Source organism: Toxorhynchites rutilus, chromosome 1, assembly GCF_029784135.1.
Source record: "Toxorhynchites rutilus septentrionalis strain SRP chromosome 1, ASM2978413v1, whole genome shotgun sequence".
NCBI lineage: Eukaryota > Metazoa > Arthropoda > Insecta > Diptera > Culicidae > Toxorhynchites > Toxorhynchites rutilus.
This window is the reverse complement of record NC_073744.1, coordinates 89,292,161-89,314,539: the sequence shown is the minus strand read 5'-3', so window position 1 is coordinate 89,314,539 and position 22,379 is coordinate 89,292,161. Positions and strand designations below refer to the sequence as shown.

Sequence of the window (22,379 nt, the reverse complement as noted above, 5' to 3'; positions counted from 1 at the left end):
TGAAAAAATCCATTTTCTAATAATTATATTTTTTGTGAAGCAAATTGTTTCATGATGTCGTTTTTATTACACATCCATGCATGCATTACGCCTATTAAGCTTCATTCTTTGAGGGAATATCAGTTTTCTCCAAAACATAACCATATTAACACTTTTGGAAATATAGATATTTATAATTTTCATAGCAGGTGTCTCAAAAAAAAGATTTGGCATACTTTCTATAGTGCTTTGTGAAACATTTCAAACTCGTTTCAAGATATTTCAGCACCGCCACTGGCATTCGAGCAGAGTAACGAATCGAACTGTTTTCCTCGATTTCTATAATTCCAGATTTTACTCGGTGTGATAGTGATAGTGATTGTATCGAATACTCGATTCGATTCCTATAATAGGGCCCGATGAAACGTCAGTCAAACGCGAGACAAAAGCATATTCATGACAAACGCATTTCTGACGAACGAGGAGTATTTGCTAGTGTAGTTTCTCTATCCGCCACCAGATGAAGCTCCTTCGTGTTGTCACGAACAGACATCATATTCTTTTTATTATAAATGTCGGTGCCTTTTGATTACAAGAAATAAATATTCGCTCGATTAATCGAATCATGTAAGACAAATATTCGAATGAATCGAATATTCAAAAATGACCCCACGATTAATCGACAATCAAATAAACGAAAAATTTAGACATCTCTATTTACAGTCAAATTACTTCCCACAATCCAATCGACGAAAAAAACATCGACCTAACAACGACCGTAACGCTGTTACCTATTCACGATGACGACGATTAGGTATCGACATCTGGATACGGTATTAGTTTGTATGAGGCAAACTATTCTCTATCATATTAGTCGGCCCGAATCAGTTTATATTTGCTAAAATTTGTATGAAATTTTTTTCTTGGCATAATTTTTTCTACTTAAAGTACGTTGTCATGACCCTAATTTGAATTATTTTCTATAGACGTTCAGATATTCTCAAAAAAACTTGTCATTATAATATAAAATTATCTCAAAACATATTTTTTATGACGTTTTTTCACCACTTGCAGGCAATGGTGATTTTCACTTACATAGAGTACTAATTTGATTAAGGAAAAATCATGTTCATTCATAATTTTCATTTTAAAAGTGTATTCATTCCTTCTGCAAATCCATACTGTCATGCCTATTCCCCAATATCGCCAACGCGGATAGTTCGTTGAATAATTAAACAAACTAAATGGCATCACTGGTGGTTCTTTTTTCCACTCCGCTAAACTGTCATCTCAAACAAAAACAAATGGATCAAACAACTGGTGAGTATGAAATATATTTCGGCTTTTTAATTATTAATTATTTTATCTTGCCTTATCAGCTATGAATACATTCGACTCGTTTGCTTCCATCAATCGGTAAATGAGAAAGATGATTTCTCCCATCACCACAGTGCGGATTTCCACTTCTATCACAGCAGCCAACAACATCCGTTTTCCTGCAGCAGTAACCTCCAACCCCTGTTGGCAATGCCGGGGGACAGCATTAACAGCAGCAGCAGCAGAATTTGACCATGGTATGCTATTGCGAAGAACTTTCCCCATTAGAGGTTCCGTGCTTCGCGCACATTCAAAAATCCTCTTCAGACACGAAAACTCAACGACAAGGAGGTATTTATCAACTTGCTCAGCTGAATTACCACCCGGAGGAACCCGAATGCACTGATTCCGTTGTATAGTAGAATGAAAATAGGCGAGGTAAGCGAACGTAATCGCATGATATTTTAATGTTCGCATTTTTATCCGGATCATACAACTGGTGAGTAGGGAATTCATTTCTGCTTTTCACTTACTAATCATTTTATTTTGTTTCAGCTATGAATACATCCGACTCAATCAATCGGCGAATGAGAAAGATGATTTCCCTCATCACCACATTGCTTATTTCCACTTCTGTCACACCAGCCAACAGCATCAGCTTTCCCGCAGCAGTATCCTTTAAGTCCAGGGTGCTATTCCGGGGAACAGCATCAACAGCAACAGCAGCAGGACCTGGCCATCGATAGTATTTCGAGCAATTTTCCCCATCGGAGATCCCGTGCTTCACGCACATTGAAGAATCCTCCTCAGCCACATATCTGTGTCATCAAGGGCAAGGAGGTATTCATCAATGTACTCAGTCGGATTTGAATCGTCAATCCAGACAACCCGGATGCACCGATTCCATTATATACCTTATTTTTATTATACATGGATTTTTATTATTTTTTTTTTCAATAAAATGATTAAAATCGATCAATGTATTTCCTTTTCATTTTCAATAACAAACCAATACAAACAAGCAGCAAGCAGTGCTGGAAGCAGCGCTGCAAGCAGGTCGACGCCTTGCACATGTTGGCGAAAAAGTGGCGTCAAGTTGTTCGATGAATGCATATGAAAGGTCGATAACTCGATTGCAAGGTGGCAGCATTTGAGGTCGATTGTTGACATTTCATCGACCCGATCTTGGCAGGCAAAACGGAATGTGGGTTTCCACATTCCACATAGGGTCTATCTTCTTTGATCGATTCTCTTCATCGACATTCTCTTTCGATAACCACGGCCTTCCAGACAGATTTTGCTCCAGTTTTGCCATGCAATTTTACAAACGAGGTTACATTTCACACACCTTATCATATTCTTGAAAGAGAATGTAGATGAAGATACTCGATCAAGGAAGATAGACCCTTTTGACATGTTGCTCTAGATATATTTATACTATTTCCCCTCGCGCATTTATTGACGACACGGTCACACCTTTAGTATATATATACACACCTTGCTCATGTGCCGCTGGATTATTTTTGTTTGCAAACAAATGTTTCACAACTGCTGTATGGTTTATGATTGATTTTATTCAATTCCTAATATATTCTTAAATCTTTAGTGCAATGTCAAAAAGATGTTGTGCAGCTTCCTGCTACAACTCTGTAGCGACAAATCGATCCGTGGAATATTTTGGATTTCCAAAGAGTTTGGAATTGTATGAAATTTCCCCATAATACCGATCGCCTCGCTCATATTTCCCATTTCAGTGCAACAGCTTGGGCTAAGGCAGCTGGCCGTGAGGATTTACTACAGAAGAGTTTGAACAATATTATAAAATACTTCCTCTGCTCGGAACATTTTGCCAACGAGTGTTTTGAAGATCCACCGAATAACAGAAAACTGAAAAAGAAATCACGACCGGTTGTGGTTCCTATACCAACAATATTTCATAATAACTTCGAGGAATGTGTATCCAATCTACTGAAGGAAGAACGTTGTAGCCAAACAATTGAAGAACAACTTGATTACAATTCTGATTGTTTACCTCAGGATATAAATGGCATTGAAAGGCTGGCGGACTGTGATATAGCAATGGGACTCGTAGAGCCAGTACTACTGGGGACAGTAGACGATTTTATTATTACCGAGTCCAACCAAATCGCGCACACAGAGATCATTCCAGAAGTGACCAAACATGAGTCTGAAAATGACGAAAATAACTCAACGCTAGGAAATCTATCAGCACGAGAAACTCTTGATCACAATGAACACGTTGAACCAATTAACTGTCGATTGTGCCTTTCGGTGGAAGAGAATGAACCCTTCATTCCTATTTTCCAAGAAGGAAGCGAGATTTCATACATACTATATAAGATACTGCCAGATATGGTAAGCAATATAATATGCAATAAAAAAGAATCATTCGTAAAATAGTTTCTCAAAGCTAGTCTTTTTAGCAAAAGCTTTTACTGATTGTTTTTCTTTCAAACCCCTAATAATAATAAAAAACCCATCTCATCGTATGATGGTGCAATAACTTAATATTTATTCATTTTCAGACTAAATATTATAGACTGTTCTCATTCTCCGTTTACGTTATCATTTCATTTGGTTAAAATCGATAGAAAACCTGTATATGTACATAAATGATTATATAAAAATTCTCCATTCTCCATAATACCATAAATGCCCGACCTCATTAAGAGAAGCTTCATCTAAAATTCCAGATAAAACCGAATGACGGCTTTCCTCAGCAGATTTGCCTGTTATGCCATAGAAATGCTATTGTGAGCTATAATACTATCGAGCTGTTTAAGGCGGTGCAAGAGAAATTGAAAATAATGTAACATAATTACATAATCATGATTGTTCTTTCCCTTCTATTCAAATGCAAACCAAAAGAGAGTAGATATGATTCATCAAAGGTATAAAAATGTAAATCTATATTTCTAACATTTTCTCACCTGTTTCCTTCTACTGTCTAGATATCATTGAATGCTCCCGTTTCAGGTGACAATGTGAAAACACAATGAGAACAAAAACTCGAAAACAAATCAAATGGTAGAGAAAAAACTACTTTGTACACAATCATTATCTCGAATAAATTCATAACACTAGATTCTTCATTTACATGACAGGCATTGGCAACAAAAATGTGGTATCTGTTTGTAGAAACAATCTTCTTTCCAAACAACTAGCCTGTAGATTGTTTATTCAATCGTGTATACACTATCCGAACATTCCTCATTGTAGGTTTAATCATGATAACGCTTTCGAAAACATTCGTTCAATAACTGGAGTTGGTTTTCATTTTTTTGTTCCGATGAATATTCCCAACCCCATTGTTGCTCGCTTCATCGTCGACATCGGAACTATCGGACTCCCGCGAACTGTCATTCATGCCCAAACCGAGATCACTGCCATCGCCAAAATTTCCAGTTGCACGGGCCTGTTCTAACTGACGTACTAAATTTATGAAACGGAAAATAGAGGAAATTATTTCAATTTTTACGTGAAATATTCTGTCAAGTAATAGGAAAAGATCCCATATCTACTAAAATAACATATAGAAATACATTACAAGATAACATTAATTACAAACAGAAAACGGTCATTGTGTGGCCCACATGATTGCGACGAAACAGAAGGGAAAGATGATCTCTTTCGATTTGAAACATGCTTTCGATCGTGTCTCCCATAGGTTCCTGCATCGAACCCTACTCTCTCTGGAAATAAATCCAAGCTTCGTTATTGGATCTCAAGAGTGGAAGCTGCCTCTCATCGAGACTACTCTTGAATGGGCGCTTGTCACAACCGATCCGGATAGAACGGTCTGTTCGTCAGGGTGATCCGCTATCGATGTGATCTACATACATCTACTGCTTACACGTTTGGAGCGTATATGTGGTGGAGATATTTGCGTCGTACGCCGATGATATTACGGCGATTGTAACTTCAACACCAACCATCAATCGTATTTTTGAATTATTCGACGATTTCGAGATCACGGCAGGGGCTAAATTAAACAGACAGAAAACAGTGATCATCGGGTTCAGCAATGTAGAGCCACTGACGATACCAGGACTACAAACCGTATAGGATGTAAAGATGCTGAGTAGAGGCGAATGAACTGAATAGTTTAAACCCTCTTAAAGCCAAAAAGAAGAAGGAGAAGAAAGATGCTGAGCATTATTTTTTCCAATTCAGTGCGGCTGATGGCAAAGCACAACAGGAACAAATTACTGTCTAGAATCGCCCAAATTATGTGGTTACATAGTATGCGATCTCTGAAATTGGAGCAGAAGATAATACTGCTCTGAATACGTTCATCACATCGAAAGTGTGGTACGTCGCGTCTATAATACCACCCCAAAACAAACATACAGACTGCTAAATTGACTGCGATTATGGGAAGATTCCTGTTTCGTGGGTTACCAGCACGTGTGCCAATGCAACAGCTTCTTTGCTGTCGCACCACATAACCACCACCAACGAACGACTAAATACACTGGTTCTATCTTAACCCATTAACAACCAAGCTGTAAAAATGATTTTTTTAACAAAAGCCATTGGTGTAATTTTGATAATTGGCGTTACAGAAACCCCAATCTTCAAAAATTATTTTATCCGTTTTCGGGAAAATGACAAAAATTAAAAAAGGGTCAAATAAAAACATTGGCCAAAACCTACATTTTGTTCCTGTAAGAGGTTCAATCCAATGATTTTCTTCTTACATCACAATGTGTGATCCTTTATCAAAGTAATATTGTAGTAAAGTTAACCTAACAAAAAACAAAACCTTACAAAATTTAAAAATATGTAATGTGAGGTTATGTACTTTTCGCCAATACAAATTTTAATGAAATTCATAGTAGGATGTGACTGATAGACTAAGACTAAGACTAAGTTGAGTGCCACGGTTTTATACCGATTGGATGAACATTTTTAAACGTATTAGGACCGTTGTTTCTTATCGTAGTGGAAGGACTTTCTGTTCGAAAGGGAATGCTTATGAGCTCATATGCATATACTTTTTACTTTTATTATTATATTATATTATTATTTCATCTGACTATATGTTGTCATATTGAAATATTATTACCAGGGTCAGTGGTTATTTTAACTGACTCGACTAATGAATACAAATCTGCCTCTTCATTCAACTGACTTCAATCCACATTTCCATTTCCCCCTGATACTAATTTTGTACCCGCATATGCATGTCCATATAAAGAACGAAAACTTGATTCATGATGCAAAAAAGTAGTTACCCCATCAATGGACGGTTTTTTTTCTACCCATCGTGAACTCAAACCAACTCACCCGCGCGGATCTTGCAAAGGCTGATGTCACATTAGGCGGATTCGCCGCCGCGGATATCGCGATGGTTCTCGATATGAATTCGCTTCCAAAACCGCCCCGCTCTGTGTGACATGGCTCATTCACAATACACTGTAGATCCTCCGCTGCGGTTTTACTCACGGAATCCGCGGCGGCGAATCAGCCTAATGTGACATCAGCCAAAGACAGACCGCCGCGGGACCTCAATAATGAAATATGAATGCGATAAAACACATACGGCGGGCGGGTGTGTACGGTTCCAAAATCACTGTTGTACGATTCCTCGTTCGCTGCGGTGGCCCGATGAAGATGATGCGCCGCAACGGTTTTGTGAGAGTATTAGTGTTTATGCGCTTTTGAAAGGTGTAAATAAAGCAAGGCAATAATAAATGCACTATCAGGTGAACCAATACGTGAAAACTACTCTGCGGTCATGTAGCTGCGGATCCTCGAATTCCATCCAAATTGTCGAGAAATGCAATATTTCAGACGTTTGTGATCAACTTCTCTCTCCATCTCGTTCAGGTAAACATCCACTCTTCCGTTTTCCTCAATTCTGTCTTTATATACCACCCTTCTAATCCGCTTACTGTCCCAATAGTTGTACCTTGTACCATATACTCGTCTTGAATCCGTCTATGAACATATAATAATGGCAGATAGTGAAACCGTCGAAAGCCGCTGAATGTGTTTTACATGAAGCTCCTGCTGCGACTTGTCATTGCAAAAATCGCGCGGTAGAGCCGTCTAGTGTGTTTCCACGCTTAGATATTCATCAAGTATGCTATAAAGGTCCTCGCAATAGTATTAGTTAGTATTAGGCGTGCAAAATAGCGCACACACACTGCACGCTATTTTATACGTGTGAGTAGTTTTCGTGTACGCTACAAAAAAACCTAGCTCATCTGTAGCGTTCGTCAAACCACGGTGAACTCAAACATCGATGCATACAAACGTGTATGGGAGAGAGAGAGAGAGGAACGAATTCGTTTTGGGGGAAGTCACTTCAAAATGCAATTAAGACAATTTGACTGGGAAGAATGGAATGATATAGACGAGTCGGTAGAGGGAGATAGCGGCTAAACGCCCGACTGACTGTTCAGTCGTTTTTTCGGAGAAACTGCGTGAAGAGCCAAAAGTCATTTACCGACTGACTATGGATATAGTCAGTCGGTTAGTCAGCCGACTATCCTCAGTTGACTATGACTATGTCGCGCTCTGATTATTACAATTATCATATATTCTACTGTCAGTCACCGGTGACCGACGCGGCCTGAACGAAAACTCAGTGTCAGTCACCGGTCACCGTGGCCAGCGTTGCCAATGTTCCAGTTTAAACTGGATTCTTCTAGTTTTTTTTCCTCGATCCAGTCAAACAGTTAAACCTTAAAATCTTCCAGTTTTTTTAAATATTGTCCAGTTCTATCCAGTTTTTTTATATGTGTGCTGCAGTTTTACCAATTTCATGTGAAATGAATTCACAATGCATAAATATTATTCCTCCCTCACCTTGCTATCCCTCAAACAATTTTGTTTTTGACATTATTCGCTAGGTTTTGATGGACGTACATAGGAATCAAAGACAATGCAAGGACATTAGCTTTCAAAGAAATTAATTTAAAATTATCTTTTTAGATAAATTTGCCCAAACATATAAATTTCCATGTACGGGGTAAGTGGAGGGCCATCATATATATATATATATATATATATATATATATATATATATATAGATCGATCGGAGGTATATTTACCTTGGATTGATCCTTTCTTATAGCGGGTTTACATTAGGGAGATCTATAGCTATAGATGGATTTATTCACGTGAAAATAGGTGTAAACGGGTGAGAATAAATATGATACACTTATTCGAGGTATATATAACTTGAAAAAATTCAGTATATGTAAACGCTTGTGAATTTCTCACTGGTGAGAAATCACTAAAGTTGGATGCAGATCTACTTTAGGTGAATAAATTCGCCGAAAATATGAATATGTTCATTATAGAAGTTCACGCTAATGTAAACGGTTGATGCGATTTCTATAAATCTCATCATATTTCTAAACATGAATATATCACTAGTCTAAACCCACCCTTACACACTCTCAGTATTATTTTCTTTAAGCACTGGAGAAAACCATTAGTAAATGCAGCTACCAAATCTTTAGTAGTTGAAACATTGGTAAAATTTACACATGTTTTGTACATATTACCAAAATTCTGTAAAACTATTGTCAGATACAATTTACATCCCTACCAATGATTCGTAAATTTTACTTCATAGCATAAGTAATCTCTAGTATGTTCATAACTAGCAACTGTGTGTGCAATCGCCATTCCTCTAGTGGAAGAGAATCGATTCGGAGGAAAATGATGTTTTGTTATGATTCATTTTACCTAAATATTTTTCTTTTTCAGTTTCTAACCGCAGAAAACAATAACGAATGTTTTACGCGGGCGTAAAACGAAAAGCTGATAAGTGATAAGGAGCGAAATGTTTTTTGGACAAACTAATCATTGGAGGCTAAAAACGACAGAAATCCACGTGCATTGCGATGACGAGATTTGATTGATGCTCCGACTAATGTTTACTTTCTCCTTCTTCCGTTTTCAACAGATCACAACCAGCCGCAGCAATGAATTGCTCCCCCTCGATCGACTCGTCGTCCCAGGAAGCGATGGGTATCAGTATGGCTAATCGTACCGCCAGCAGCGTGAAGCAACTGTTACGTACCGAGCAATTGTCAGCAAACAAAAAATTACAATTCGGACAAAATCGACTCAGATGAGGAGCAGTAGCACCAGCGCAGATCGTCTGTGCTGTTTCAGTTACACACTGTCTGCAGCAAAAATTTTCACCAGCTGATGGACAACTTGTTCGAAAGTTCGATAGTTCCAATCACATCGCCACAACAATAACAACTACAGCGGGAAGCGTCCGCACTCGCTTATCACGGCTAGCAACAATCTAAAGCAGCTCTTTGCGATGGCACTCAGCGACGACTACCAACAGCAGCCCACAAACCCTACCATCAAAGCACGATTTCCGGAGCATATCCGGTCGCTCAACAACAGAAAATTCACGTCCGAGGGTTAACGGAGAGTCATTTTGTGTATAAAATTGCTCCAAAGTGATTTCGTTCGCTTCCTCGCTGGAACCGTCGGCGAAGATAACGGTACGAACCTGGTGTACGAGAACTATTTTACTTAAATTTCGATTTTTTTGTGTAGTTATATTTGTGAAAGATCTTATATATTATGAATAAGAATATTTTTCTTACAGCAGATCCGATGTTCCGCTGCACAAGCGACGAGGAGGGGCTGGTGGCTTCCTGGCAAGAGCAACAACTGCGACACAGAAGATTCAAATCAATCGTCGAAACAGCAGAAGGAAAAATCCACCTGCAAGCTAGGCCCAAACCAAGTCAGCTGCCTCTACTGTCAATGCATGTTCCCCTCGGACAACTTCAGGAGACTGTTATCTCGTCGAATGATTTACTCATTACAGATTCCGCCGCGAAGGAGTATTTTACTGACATTGACCTCCAAGGGAGAACCGTTAGAAAACAGAAAAGAAAGGTCCTCGATTCAAAGCTATAATGCGGCCGAGTGAAAAACATACAACATACATGCAGCTTCCATCGGGATTACCAGTGAAAATATGTGAATATTCAATTATTTTCTAAATGTTTGCCGCACTTTTAATCAACTCGTTCTATTTTGTAGAAATCAGGCTATTCCATGTGTTGAACGCGATAGGGGCACCCGTGATCAACGTGACCACATCAAAAAGAGCAAAGAGCGTACGACATGCATTATCGAGGATTTGTGTTTCGATATCCCATCCGAGTATGTACGACGTGGTTCCGATTTCCATCTTCAAATCACCTTCGAAGTTGAGGATGAATTGATGTAATTTGCGATTCGGGTCGCGTAGCGAGAACGACGAGGTGGATATATGGGAAGCACTGAGAGTCCAACTGCCACTAACATCAAACTTCTACGAAGGCGATAAGTTGCGAAGGCTTGTATGTTTGTTTGTATTTTTACTCTCTATTGTTTGACATATGAATTTTTGGCGTGTTTGGATTCTTTTTAACGGTTAAGTTAATTCTATATTTTCTTTTCAAGTTTTGACTGTGCATCTTTTTTTCATTTTCAGGTGAAAAACATCTGCCGCACTCAAGGCATTTTTCATAACGAAACTCAATTTTTGTATTTCAACCATGTAGTTCTGCCTAAGCTTTAGAGGATGAGGATGCCCGAAAAAGCATGCTATTGAGTACTGTAATACAAAACTCACTCGTTAAAAGCCTACTGGAAAAGCTTTTCAATAATTAAAGATAAAAATATTTCAACACAGCTTTTGAAATATATATTCAGAACACATTTTTAATATCCCTAATCCCAATTACAAATGAGAACCATCAATTTCACTTGTACCGATGGTGGGCCAACAAATCAGCCAACACTGAACTGAAAATTGAGCCAACACTGGACTTATAAACCGTAGTTTCGTTTGGCATTGGTGTCTACCAATTTTTTTTCGTAGGATGTACCAATGATTAGTAGAGTCGAAAATTACTAACGAATTGGTAATATTTACCAAAAAATTCGTCATATTTACTAAATATTTATCTCAGTGTGCTTACACTTCCGAATTCAATACGGTAATCGCAGCGGAGTCTGCGATCTAGAGATGGGCAAAACAGTTCACTTTGATGAACGGTTCACTCATTAACCGTTCATCTAAGTGAATCAGTTCTTTTGAACCGTTCTTTCGCTCTTTCGTTCAGCGGTATTAAGAACAACATAGAATGTTAGCTGGAACCCAACACCAATAGATAGCTATAATTTGATATCGTTGGATTGGATAGTGTACGTATGGGATTTATATTTTTGAAATTTAGTGGGGAAAGATAAGCTGCTTCTTCTTTAAAAGTCGCAAACTGTATGTGAAAATATGTTTATCGGTCGATAAAAGTTTATGTAATAATTTGATGCGCGCAAAATATGTGCAATTTTTCATATTCTCTTTTTGGACAACACACAGGTTCCATGTAAGATCATATTTCATAATGTTCATTCAGGGGAAAAAATCAGCAGCGATTTTCACTAACAAACAATCACGATAACACGTACACGCAATAGGCCAAACAATGAATTGAGAGCAACGAAAAAAATTTGCCCTCACTATAAGATTTTATGTTTACCTAATCCATGAATCGCCCCAGCTTCCCCCAGATTTTTTTTCTGATAATCGGGAAATATGAATGTTACGCGGAATTGAAAGAATACATGAAATTGAAAATATATAGTTTTGCTTTTAAAACTACGAAAATGTACTTTAATTTTTAACCCAAAATTGAGTATACATTAACAAAATAAACCCTGCGTTAGATGCATTTTGCTCATAAATGACAATATCATTTTATTGATATTGATGGACGAAGATGGGGGCTATTTTAATATGGAGATCTCTTACGATGACATGCACAAAAAGGTGCCGCATAGTCGTTTAAACGTGCTCCGTCATCAGAAGATGTATCTTCCGAAGAAGAGTCAACCCATTTTAAAAAGCCCCCCTCTAAGAAATCCGCAAATCTCGCCACTCATCCCCCGAACACTCCCGTTTTAACTCAACCACCTAAACCATCCACCTCATCTCGTTCCTCTACCACCACAGTTCTCAATCAGTCCTCGATATCGTCTTCCTCCTCAGTTGTCTCCTATCCCCGTGTAAAGATCTATCCAGAAGATACACCTGGAACTGACCCGTGGGTTCTTTTCTTCTGGCCCAAACCCAACGGGAAATCGCTCAACGTCATTCTTATTATGAGAGATCTGACAAAACATTATTCACATTTGCGGAAATTTTAAAGGGCGCTTCTCCACTGGCTCAACAACAACAACCAATCAACACACACAATGGGCCTGATCACGAACTTCACTGTGAAAACGAAATGAATTGCATATAACCTTCCATACAAATCATTTCGTTTTCACCGTGAAGTGACGTTCGTGATCAAGCCCAATGTCTTCGCAACGTTGCCAGTTGACGAAATGGAAACGGGCACAGCTAACGGGGGCACACCGTTTATTTTCCAAGGGAATCCCCGGCACAAAAATGTGACCACTCCCAAAATTCAAGCACAAGTCCCTCCGGTGATATCCCCTGTTAGCTTGCCTAAAATATCGAGTGCAGCGAACAAGCAAAAGCAGGTTCCTCCTGGCTTCCTTGGGAATAGTTCACCTTCAAACGACCCAGTACTCGAGGGGCATCACTCTTTTTTTTTAGAATTGAACTTCCATTTTTTAGAGGAATCGAAGCTGTTGCTTGTCATGCAAACATCAGAGGCAAATACCTCTGTATTGTTAGCTTGTATTGGCATCCGAGAGTTGAAGCTAGCCGGAAGTAACTTGCTGACATGTGCTCACTTCTTCCTGAGCCACGGTTGATCTTGAGAGACTTCAAATCTCACGGAACCGCCTGCAGGAAACAGTACAACGACAACCGCTCATTGTTGATATATGAACTTTGTAACAGCTTCAATATGACCGTTCTGAACACTGGGGAAACAACACATGTACCTAAACCTCCTCCTAAACCAAGTGCTTTCGCTTTGCTCGAATTCACCATCGCTAGATTGATCACTTGCCAATCAAAGTTTCCATTACCAATGGGTCGAATTCTTCTGAATCTATAAACATGGCATATGACCTCTCAAGACACATTGCCTGGGAAAAATATGCGGACGCGATTGCTGTAGCCATCAATTCCAGAGTTAGTTTAACTACCTTGGAGGAATATAACTTCCTTTCTCGTTTGATCAACGACAGCGCAGTTCGCGCTCAAACGAAATCCACCCCAAGTTCCACTATTTGTCGAAGGCATCCCAATCCATGATGGGATAGCCAATGTTCCAAGCTTTATCAAGATAAATCGAACGCATTTAAAGCTTTTCGGAAACATGGAACCATTGAAAATTTTCAAACGTATTTAGACCTTGAAAAGCAATTTAAAAACTTGATCAAAGGGAAAAACGTGCTTATTGGCGAAATTTCGTGGGAGACTTGTCACGAGAAACGTCAATGAAAAAATTATGGAAAGTGGCTCGAAACATGAGATATCGCTCTTCAACGAATGAAAGCGAGGAATATTCACATCGATAAATTTTTAGGAAGCTTTATCCCGATTCCGCTCTCGTGCAAAACATTGTTCGAGATATACCACAAGTTAGGTGCGATCTTGATTATGAGTTTTCGATGGTAAAATTCTCTCTTGCTCTCCTTTCTTGTAACAATTCTGCTACAGGAACGGGTAGAATTAAGTTCGACCTGCTGAAAACCCTTCCTGATGTTGCGAAACATCGCTTGTTGAATTTATATAATCAGTTTCTGGAGCATAATATTGGTCCGGATGATTGGAGACTAGTACGAGTTATAGCTATTCAAAAACCCGCGTCCGACTTCAATTCGTACCGCCCAATAGCAATGCTGTCTTGTATACGGAAATTGTTGGATAAAATGATCTTGTTCCGCCTTGATCGATGGGTTGAAACAAATGACCTACTCTCAGATACACGATATGAGGTCCGCAGGGGCAAGGGGACGACGAATGATTGTCTTCAGAAATTCAAACGGCTTACGCCGAAAGAAAACAAATGGCTTCAGTATTCTTGGACATAAAGAGGGCCTTTGATTCTGTTTCAATAAATGTTTTGTCAAACAAATTACTCTCTCGGGGTCTGCCGCCTCTATTGAATAATATGTTTGCTTTGTGAGAAACATTTGAACATTTCTCACGGAGATTCGGCAGTAAGTCGGGTCTCTTACATGGGCCTCCCCCAGGGCTCATGTTTAAGCCCCCTCTTGTACAACTTCTATGTAAGCGATATTGACAATTGCCTTAAACAAAATTACAGCCTAAGACAACTTGCAGATGATGGAGTGGTGTCTGTCGTAGGATTGATGCATTGAACAATTTTTCAATTTGGGCCATTGGTCCAGGGATGGAGTTCTCCACGGAGAAAATGGAGGTTGTCGTTTTTCCTAGGAAGCATAAACCAGCAAAACCAGAGTTTCAACTTTTGGATTAACCCATCGCTCATGCTATGTCATTCAAGTATCTTGGGGTCTGGTTTGACTCCAAATGTACTTGGGGGCATATATTAGGTATCTGAGTAAAAAATCTCAACAAAGCATAAACTTTCTCTGTACAATTACCGGCACCTGAAGGAGAGCCTATCCAGAAGATCTTGTTATGTTGTATCGAACAACTATTCTCTCGGTGATGGAGTATGGCAGTTTCTGTTTTCAATCAGCTGCCAAAACACACCTCATTAAACTCGAGCGAATTCAGTATCTTTGTCTCCGTATTGCATTGGGATGTATGCCCTCAACGCACACCATGAGTCTTGAGGTTCTGACAGGCGTACTCCCACTAAAAGATCGCTTATTATGTTATCTCTTCGTTTCCTCATCCAATGTAAGATTATGAATCCGTTGGTGATCGGAAATATTGAGCAGCTTATCGAGCTAAATTTTTATTCTGGATTCATGAGCTGAAGAAAATATGTCACCCTTCTAAACTCGAGTAGACCGCGAGTAATCAGTTTTCTACATTATTAACACTAGAATTAAATGTTTATATATACTTGTAACAATACGGTTAGGAATTTGGTTCCTTTAAACTTATGTAACTGAGCCTGTATAAATAAACGATTTATAAAAAACACGCAGCAGTAAATACGAATATTCGAACAGACACAATAAAGGAACATAAAATACACATCGTTTCAACGATCTTCAATTATAGGTGTAGAGTAAAGTGACCAGATGGTCAGAGGTCTAACGCGGGACACAAAAAACAAAACGTTATATACATATATAGGTTATGTGAAAATAAAACATAGTTTAGAGAGTCTCATTTTTTTATGAAACTCTTAACATGTGCCCTTGCAATTAAACCTGGTTTGTGTTATTTTGGCGGCCATAAAGTCCTTGCCGAAAGTGGCGAAGGTGATGTGGCCTTTATGCTGAACCTGGGATCGGAACATTATGCCAAAAGATCACTGGAGAATGGAGAATGGATAATGGATCGGCTGGAGATAAACATTGTCGTGAAGACCTCCAACCTTTCCAACATCCCTCAGCTGCGACCGATAGAAAACTTTTGGGCGAATGGCCGAAATAGCTGACTACCAACGCCACGGAAAGGTAAAAGAAAACGTTGATATACATCTTTTCATCGGCCATGACTTCCGTAAGGCCGCTCGGCGCTTCATTTGCGATATTTCATCAAACAACCCTGCCTCTTCCTGTATATATACAGTATACACTAGTTCTTCCGGCTTATTTAACTCGTTAAGTCCTAACCAAAAGGGACCAAAGATGTACTTTTCGTCTGACTCACGTTGGTCCCTGCGGATCAATAGGGGGCTTTGATAAAAATCATTTTCCAATTTTGTTGCTGTTGTTTCCAGTTGATACTCTTTAAACTCTCCACTCTTTAAAGTCCACTGTCGGTGTGATGAAACCAACTCAACGTATTAATCGTTGAATGCATCGGAAGCGCTCTTGAACAATCTGCCATATAAAAGTGTTATTCTGAGGTTCATCCATTTAAGAAAATCAACAAGATCAAATTTTAATATTGAAATATATTAATATCGCGGGACATTTTCGTTCCTTTTGCCAAATGCGGGACGTTTCGCGGGACGTAATCTTACGCGGGACATTTTGTTGAAATGCGGGACTGTCCCGCGTAACGCGGGACGTCTGGTCAGTTTAGTGTAGAGAGAAGCTTACTCCTCTCACAACTTGACAAAAAAACATTTAATCGAAAGCCAACATGCAGGATATTGTTACGCTCGATACTGTTGTGCTTACTCGAATACTCACTTTGCGTCTCTAGCAGATTGTTTTGCCTCTTCAGATCATCTATGTCCTGTTGATGTGAATTATTTTTGCGTCTCATAAATTGGATATATTCTGCAGCTTTCTTCAAAATTTGTGCACGACTAGCCTAAAAGAAACATATAAAAATGTGCGTTATACACTTGAATTTGCAAACAGAAAGTGAAACTACTGAATGGTTTGTCTTTTTCTAGTCTAATTGATATACTTTTTTGATTCATATTGACTAATATTAAACATGAATGTCTTCTGTTTCAGAGATCAAAATGTATTTAGTTTCTAGTACTTGTTAAATGAATTTTTTTTTTCTTAGCGGAGACTTATTCTTCGTTACTGAACAGATCCAAGCCACCACCAGACCTGTTATTTGTATAAATTTTCACTGATATTTACCTTTTCACCCTGTAACGATGGAACTGAGTCACGAAGTGAAGTAAAACTATCCTTTATATGATCACGTCTTTTTCGTTCTAATGCATTGTGGTGAGCGCGTTTTTCAGCCTAGAATAAAAACCAAAGTCAGAGATAGAAATGAGAGAGAAAATGCAAAAAATGATATTTATTTCAATATATAAAATTGCACATTTATAATTCAAACTTACGTAGAAAATAGTTAAAACATTATCTGTCAGACTTTTAAAGCTAAATCAGATATTTAAAGTTCATATTGTTGGTAAGGAGATAATAAATTTATGGAAAAAAGGAGAAATAATTTAATGGAAGATGTAAATGTATGTTGAGGTGATGAAGGATCATTGATCACACAGAGCAGGATTCGTGTACTCAAGGTATTTTTAGAAATGAATTGCGCGTGAAATTATTTCATTTTCTCAAAGAATATTTTTTATATCCATCGAGTTACTAGTGTTACCTGTGAATAAAACTGACTTCCACCAGAATTACGCGGCTGGGATTTGGTGTTATCTGAATCTTCTCCTTCCTAAACCAAAACCAAAAACAATCAGCATCTAGTCGTAGGAGCAATTGAAAACAAATAATACTTACGTCGCTATCAATATCAATATCCCTGTCATCGTCACTCATATTTTCGTATGAATCAAGTGTGCTGACCTTATGTGCCTGCTGCTGCTGATCCTCGTATAAGCGCATCCACAGGCTGTTACTTTTCACTTTGTATTTATATAATTCCACAAAAAGGGCGCTACACAAATAATAACACGATGCTTTGCGTTATTACCAGTTAATCTTTCTTTTGGCAAGTATAATAGTAATTATTTCAGTTCCGATCAATCGAATGCGCACTATCGAATACGATATAATAAACAAGAAAACCAATCATGTATTTTCAGCAGACACAACATAGGTACATAAAAAACACAGTTGTCGCTTTCGTGACATTTGTTCACATGTTAACCCCCATTGGAAGGTCCGACCAACTCTTCTGCAACATACCCTCTGGGTATACTCTAATCGTACCAATGTTGTCGATTGGTCGATAATTATTACTGAATATACTAAATGACACAACGATAGTTGCACATAACATACACTAGCGCAAAAAACAAATAATTGGATCTCAAAATCTACAATTATGTGGACCAAAAGGGAGCTTTTTTTTGTCAGGATCACGAAAAAGTAAAAGCGGAAAAAACGATGCATAATTCAATTTTTTCACATACTAGAAATAGTGCCAATGAAAGTGTAGTGAAAATGAAAAAGATCATGTTAGATTGAAACCAAGATAAAAACAAGTGCAAAAATGAACAATATTCAAGAATGTTGTTAGAAAGAAATTAAAAGCACTCACAAACACAAACGCCGTTCTGTTTATTGCTGAAATGAGACATTGAACTCTCTTCGAACAACCAACTTGTAAGACAGCAGAAGAATGCAAAGTCCTAGGACTGCCACCGACATAGCAGACTGCAGGATAGCATTAAAGCCGGGTTCAGACGGAGCGAGTAAACATACGAATCAGTCTAGTCAGTTACTGCAGTGCAGCTACTCACACCATGTGAACACATCATGACAGTTAGTGTCATGTGTAATCCGGCGTGCGAGCTACTTCAAAGTTTTTTGAATTTACTCGCACTCGCATCCCTCAAAACGTCAAAAATAGAATTTAGTGCTCGAATCAAGGATAAGAAATCGAAAAATATAAAGAAATGTCTCTATTTTTAAGATATTTGTAAATATGCGAAGATATTTATAGACTTGAAAATTATTGGAAAAACAAATTAAACCCTCATAGTTTCTAAACGAAATTTTTGTTATTTTGTTTTGCACGCTGGCAGGGCACGTTTTCTTTTTGAGATAGTTTTCTTGGAAATCTCTACGATAGAATCATTATCAGGCACAATTTTCATTCAAAATTCACTCACAACTTGCAAAAAAAGTATTGTTCTAAGAAACAGAATAGGGGGTCTTCGTAGCCACTTGGTTACGCGTTCGCTTACTAAGCGATCGATCGTGAGTTCAAACTCAGGGCCCTCAATTGACCATCTTTGTGTTGTTATAGAATAACTACGTCCACGCAACCATCATCAGCTATGGAGATCGATCCACGGTGGAACAAAGATCGATTCATCCATACAACCAGGGTTGCCAACTATTTTTGTGAAAAATCAGGGAGAATGAAAAAAAAAATCAGGAAAAATCAGGATAGCTCATATTGGGTTGTCCGGAAAGTTCGTACCCATTTTTGAGAAAACAAAAGTATTATTTTTTGAATTTTATATGCACAGTGTTGTTTTGCAATCAATTCAGGAAGTTCTGAAATCTTTCAGATAGCCTAAAAATTATCTAATTATGGAAGCTAATTTGTCCAGTTGCGAGCAGTATTTGTGGGAATGTATCGACTGGTTGCTTGGTAGAAGCTCACAATACAGAATTCCTCTCCAATGCCACCTGAACCAGATCATAATTTTTTTTCAGGTGAAGACTGGGCCATTCTGATTGTTTAAAATGACCTTTTTTCATCACCCGCCACGATTTGCTTTGAAAAAAATCGATGCATAGATGAAACGCACAAGTCGCAACGATTTACGCAGCCACGTTTCAACTGATGCACATGAACGGAGATTTTAAACATATGTAGTGTACCTGCTAATTCATTTGTCGTGTTTCACGGATCATTCTTACAACTTCTTGCTTTACAAACAATTTAATATATTTGAAGAATAATAATAATAAAACACTTTTTAATAATAATTACAGGTGAAGAAAAAAAAGATGCTTACACGTTCTTTCTTCTAAAATTCTTGTACATTGGATGTTATTTGCTGCGAACATGTAATGAAACCTGTATTGTTTTTATTTAACTGTACATATTTTTTGGTCGCTAATATTCCTTTCTTCGTTTCCGTTCCAATTCTGTTTCTAATCTTTGTTTTATTGAGATTGAATTGCGAGAACCTTCGGGCATATGACTAGCTGACCCGGCAAACTTCGTCCCGCCCAAAATTTGTTTTTTGTTATCAATACTTTCAAACATTCATGTTTCCATACTATGAGCATGTTCATGGGTCCAATCGCAGAACTGTTCATTGATTGATCTTCTAATCGACCCCGTTTAATTTTGTATGGCAGCTCCCCCCTAAAACATCCGCATTCCAAATTTGGTTTCATTTGCTTGATTCATTCTCGAGTTATGCAGAAATTTGTGTTTCATTTGTATGGCATTGTGCATTTGTGTTTCATTTGTATGGCAGCCCCCTCTTAGAGAGGGGGGTGGAGTGTCTAACCACCGTAAAAACATTTATTGCACCTTAAAACCTCCACATACCGAATTTGGTTTCGTTTGCTTGTTTAACTCTCGAGTTATGAAGAAATGTGTTTCATTTGTATGACAGCACCCACCCCCCCCCCACCTTAGAGAGGGGGGAGGGGTCTGGAAATATCATAAGAACCTTCCCCGACCTAAAAAACCCCTACATACCAATTTTCATGTCAATCGGTTCAGTAGTTTCCGAGTCTATAAGAATCAGACAGACAAACAGAAATCCATTTTTATATATATAGATATTTCTTTCACGTTCACTTCAAATTTCAAAAAAAAAAGATAAAGTATAATCGAAAGGAAGAGTAAGTATTATATAAGCGCGGACCGGAAAGCTTTTTAATGTAGACTATTATGACAGTTCTCATACACAACCAGCAAAACTCCCAGTATATTTATATGATTTTTTTTCTGAGCAAAAAGTAAAAAGTAAAAAATGCAAAAAGTAAAAAGTAAAAATTCAGGGAAAATCAGGATTATTTTATAAAAATCAGGGAAAATTGAGTGTTTGTCAGGATATCAGAGAGCGTGCCAAAAAGTCTGGGAAATCCTGAAAAATCAGGAAGGTTGGCATCTCTGCATACAACTGCTCTGCTCTGCAAGAAACATCGGGCTGCTGTTCTATAAATAACCCAACAATGATCAATATCAACTGTCTCCGCTGTCCGGTCTGCTGAACAATGGAAGAACAGATAGAATACCCTTACGCCTAAATGGCTACTACAGTGTAATTTACCATAATGTAATGGAACAGAAAATCTAACGCCTAAATGGCTACTACTTCTACTGTGTAATTTACAATTTATAGAAACATAAACATATGTACATGTACACGATAAAAACCCGGCTCCGTTACAGATAAAATGCTAATGAGCCTGATAAATAAATAAATGGGATAAAAAAAAGAAACAGAATACATATTCGATTTAAAAAAGTACATTTTCATTCATTATTTTAGTTTTTGACGCGTATTTATTCCTCCTGAAAATCTACTATCATTTTCATTTCACAAATTGGTACACGAAGCTGCTGGCAAGGCGAAATAAATAAAATTTAAAAAAATCTTTTAGACTGCCATTTATAGCGTCACATACTTCCGGAATTATCTCAACTATGGATGCTTTCGATATTCTAAAAAATATATATGAAATATGAACGATATTCCAAAAGAAAGGCACATCAATGTCGTTTTTTTTAATTTCACTCTGGCAGGTATGGCATCCCTCATGAGTGTATCTTGGCGTTGTATTGTTGGACTAATGAAATCCAACAGTGTTTCCACTTATTCAGGTGTTTTTTTTTCTCAACACTGCTCTGTACTCTAGAGGATCATCATCGTAGAGTTCCTTCAATATTGTATTTGTTGCTCCTTTTCCTTGCATCCAATTCCTGACCCAAATTCTTTTGCCTTTCTGCTTTTTCGGATAGTATCTTCAGTTCGAAGAAATTCAGCACAAAGTATTTTTATACACGGTCAGCATGTATTTCGCGATAAAATTGTGTAATGATAAATGCAACTGAAAACCTGAGACGAAAACTGCCAATAGAGAAGTCGATTCGGATCAATCATCTGACAATTTGATGGACATTTCATAAAACATCTGGCAATAAGTAAGCCAATGGTGTAGTATCTAGTTTCTCGTCAGCAGCTCACACTGTGTGAACGGACAAGGCGAGTCAACCAATTGTCAAGTGAGTTCACCGGCCCAGTAGCTGCTCACGGTCAAGTCAGCTACTAGCAACGTATAAATGGGCCTTAGGAGAGACAAGAGCTCAAGCATGAAATCAGATGCAACAGATAGAACTGTTTCAAAGAACTATATCGCGACGCAGGTGCAAACTCCTGGGGTAATGGTTATAGAGTGGTGTTGTCAAAACCCAAAGATCTTTCGATATCCCAGGAAGGTGAGCGGAGAAGCTGAAGAGTATCATAAAGGGACTACTACCGCATAAAAATTCAATGAGCTGGTCATCTGTACCATATGCTTATGACGAAGAAAACGTACAAAACATATCTAAATATGAACTGATAGCGGAAACAAAGGATCTAAAAGTGAACAAAGCATCTGGTCCAAAGGGAATTGCCAACGTGGCTCTC

General features: G+C 38.2%; 2 protein-coding genes and 1 long non-coding RNA gene across 7 annotated transcripts; 2 read left to right on the top strand and 1 right to left on the bottom strand.

Annotated features, from left to right (window-relative positions):
- Positions 1 to 1,221: 1,221 nt before the first annotated feature.
- LOC129762108 (uncharacterized) lies at positions 1,222 to 2,271 on the top strand. The gene is made up of 3 exons (XR_008740542.1): positions 1,222 to 1,299; positions 1,359 to 1,795; positions 1,852 to 2,271. It is a non-coding gene; the product is annotated as an uncharacterized LOC129762108 (long non-coding RNA).
- Positions 2,272 to 2,817: 546 nt separating this feature from the next.
- On the top strand, positions 2,818 to 11,941 carry LOC129771631 (uncharacterized). 3 transcript variants are annotated; one of them, XM_055775504.1, is made up of 7 exons: positions 2,818 to 2,998; positions 3,051 to 3,672; positions 4,011 to 4,208; positions 4,269 to 9,851; positions 9,908 to 10,287; positions 10,351 to 10,652; positions 10,787 to 11,941. In XM_055775504.1, the coding sequence occupies exons 1-3, from the start codon at positions 2,907 to 2,909 to the stop codon at positions 4,128 to 4,130; spliced, it is 834 nt and encodes a 277-aa protein (XP_055631479.1). In that variant the 5' UTR covers positions 2,818 to 2,906; the 3' UTR covers positions 4,131 to 4,208; positions 4,269 to 9,851; positions 9,908 to 10,287; positions 10,351 to 10,652; positions 10,787 to 11,941. The 3 variants fall into 3 exon arrangements, with proteins under 3 accessions (XP_055631479.1, XP_055631471.1, XP_055631462.1); XM_055775496.1 differs by having other exon boundaries at positions 4,269 to 9,800; positions 9,911 to 10,287; positions 10,787 to 11,940; XM_055775487.1 differs by having other exon boundaries at positions 4,269 to 9,800; positions 10,787 to 11,940.
- LOC129771644 (protein max) lies at positions 3,799 to 17,893 on the bottom strand. Of its 3 annotated transcripts, XR_008742441.1 has the most exons (6): positions 17,548 to 17,889; positions 17,414 to 17,482; positions 16,936 to 17,043; positions 16,528 to 16,651; positions 3,979 to 4,749; positions 3,799 to 3,913 (listed from the first exon to the last, which is right to left on the bottom strand). XR_008742441.1 is itself a non-coding variant. In XM_055775515.1 (5 exons), the coding sequence occupies exons 1-5, from the start codon at positions 17,650 to 17,652 to the stop codon at positions 4,571 to 4,573; spliced, it is 585 nt and encodes a 194-aa protein (XP_055631490.1). In that variant the 5' UTR covers positions 17,653 to 17,889; the 3' UTR covers positions 3,799 to 4,570. The 3 variants fall into 3 exon arrangements, 2 of the variants coding, with proteins under 2 accessions (XP_055631490.1, XP_055631501.1); XM_055775515.1 differs by having other exon boundaries at positions 3,799 to 4,749; XM_055775526.1 differs by lacking the exon at positions 17,414 to 17,482 and having other exon boundaries at positions 3,799 to 4,749; positions 17,548 to 17,893.
- Between the last annotated feature and the right edge of the window lie 4,486 nt (positions 17,894 to 22,379).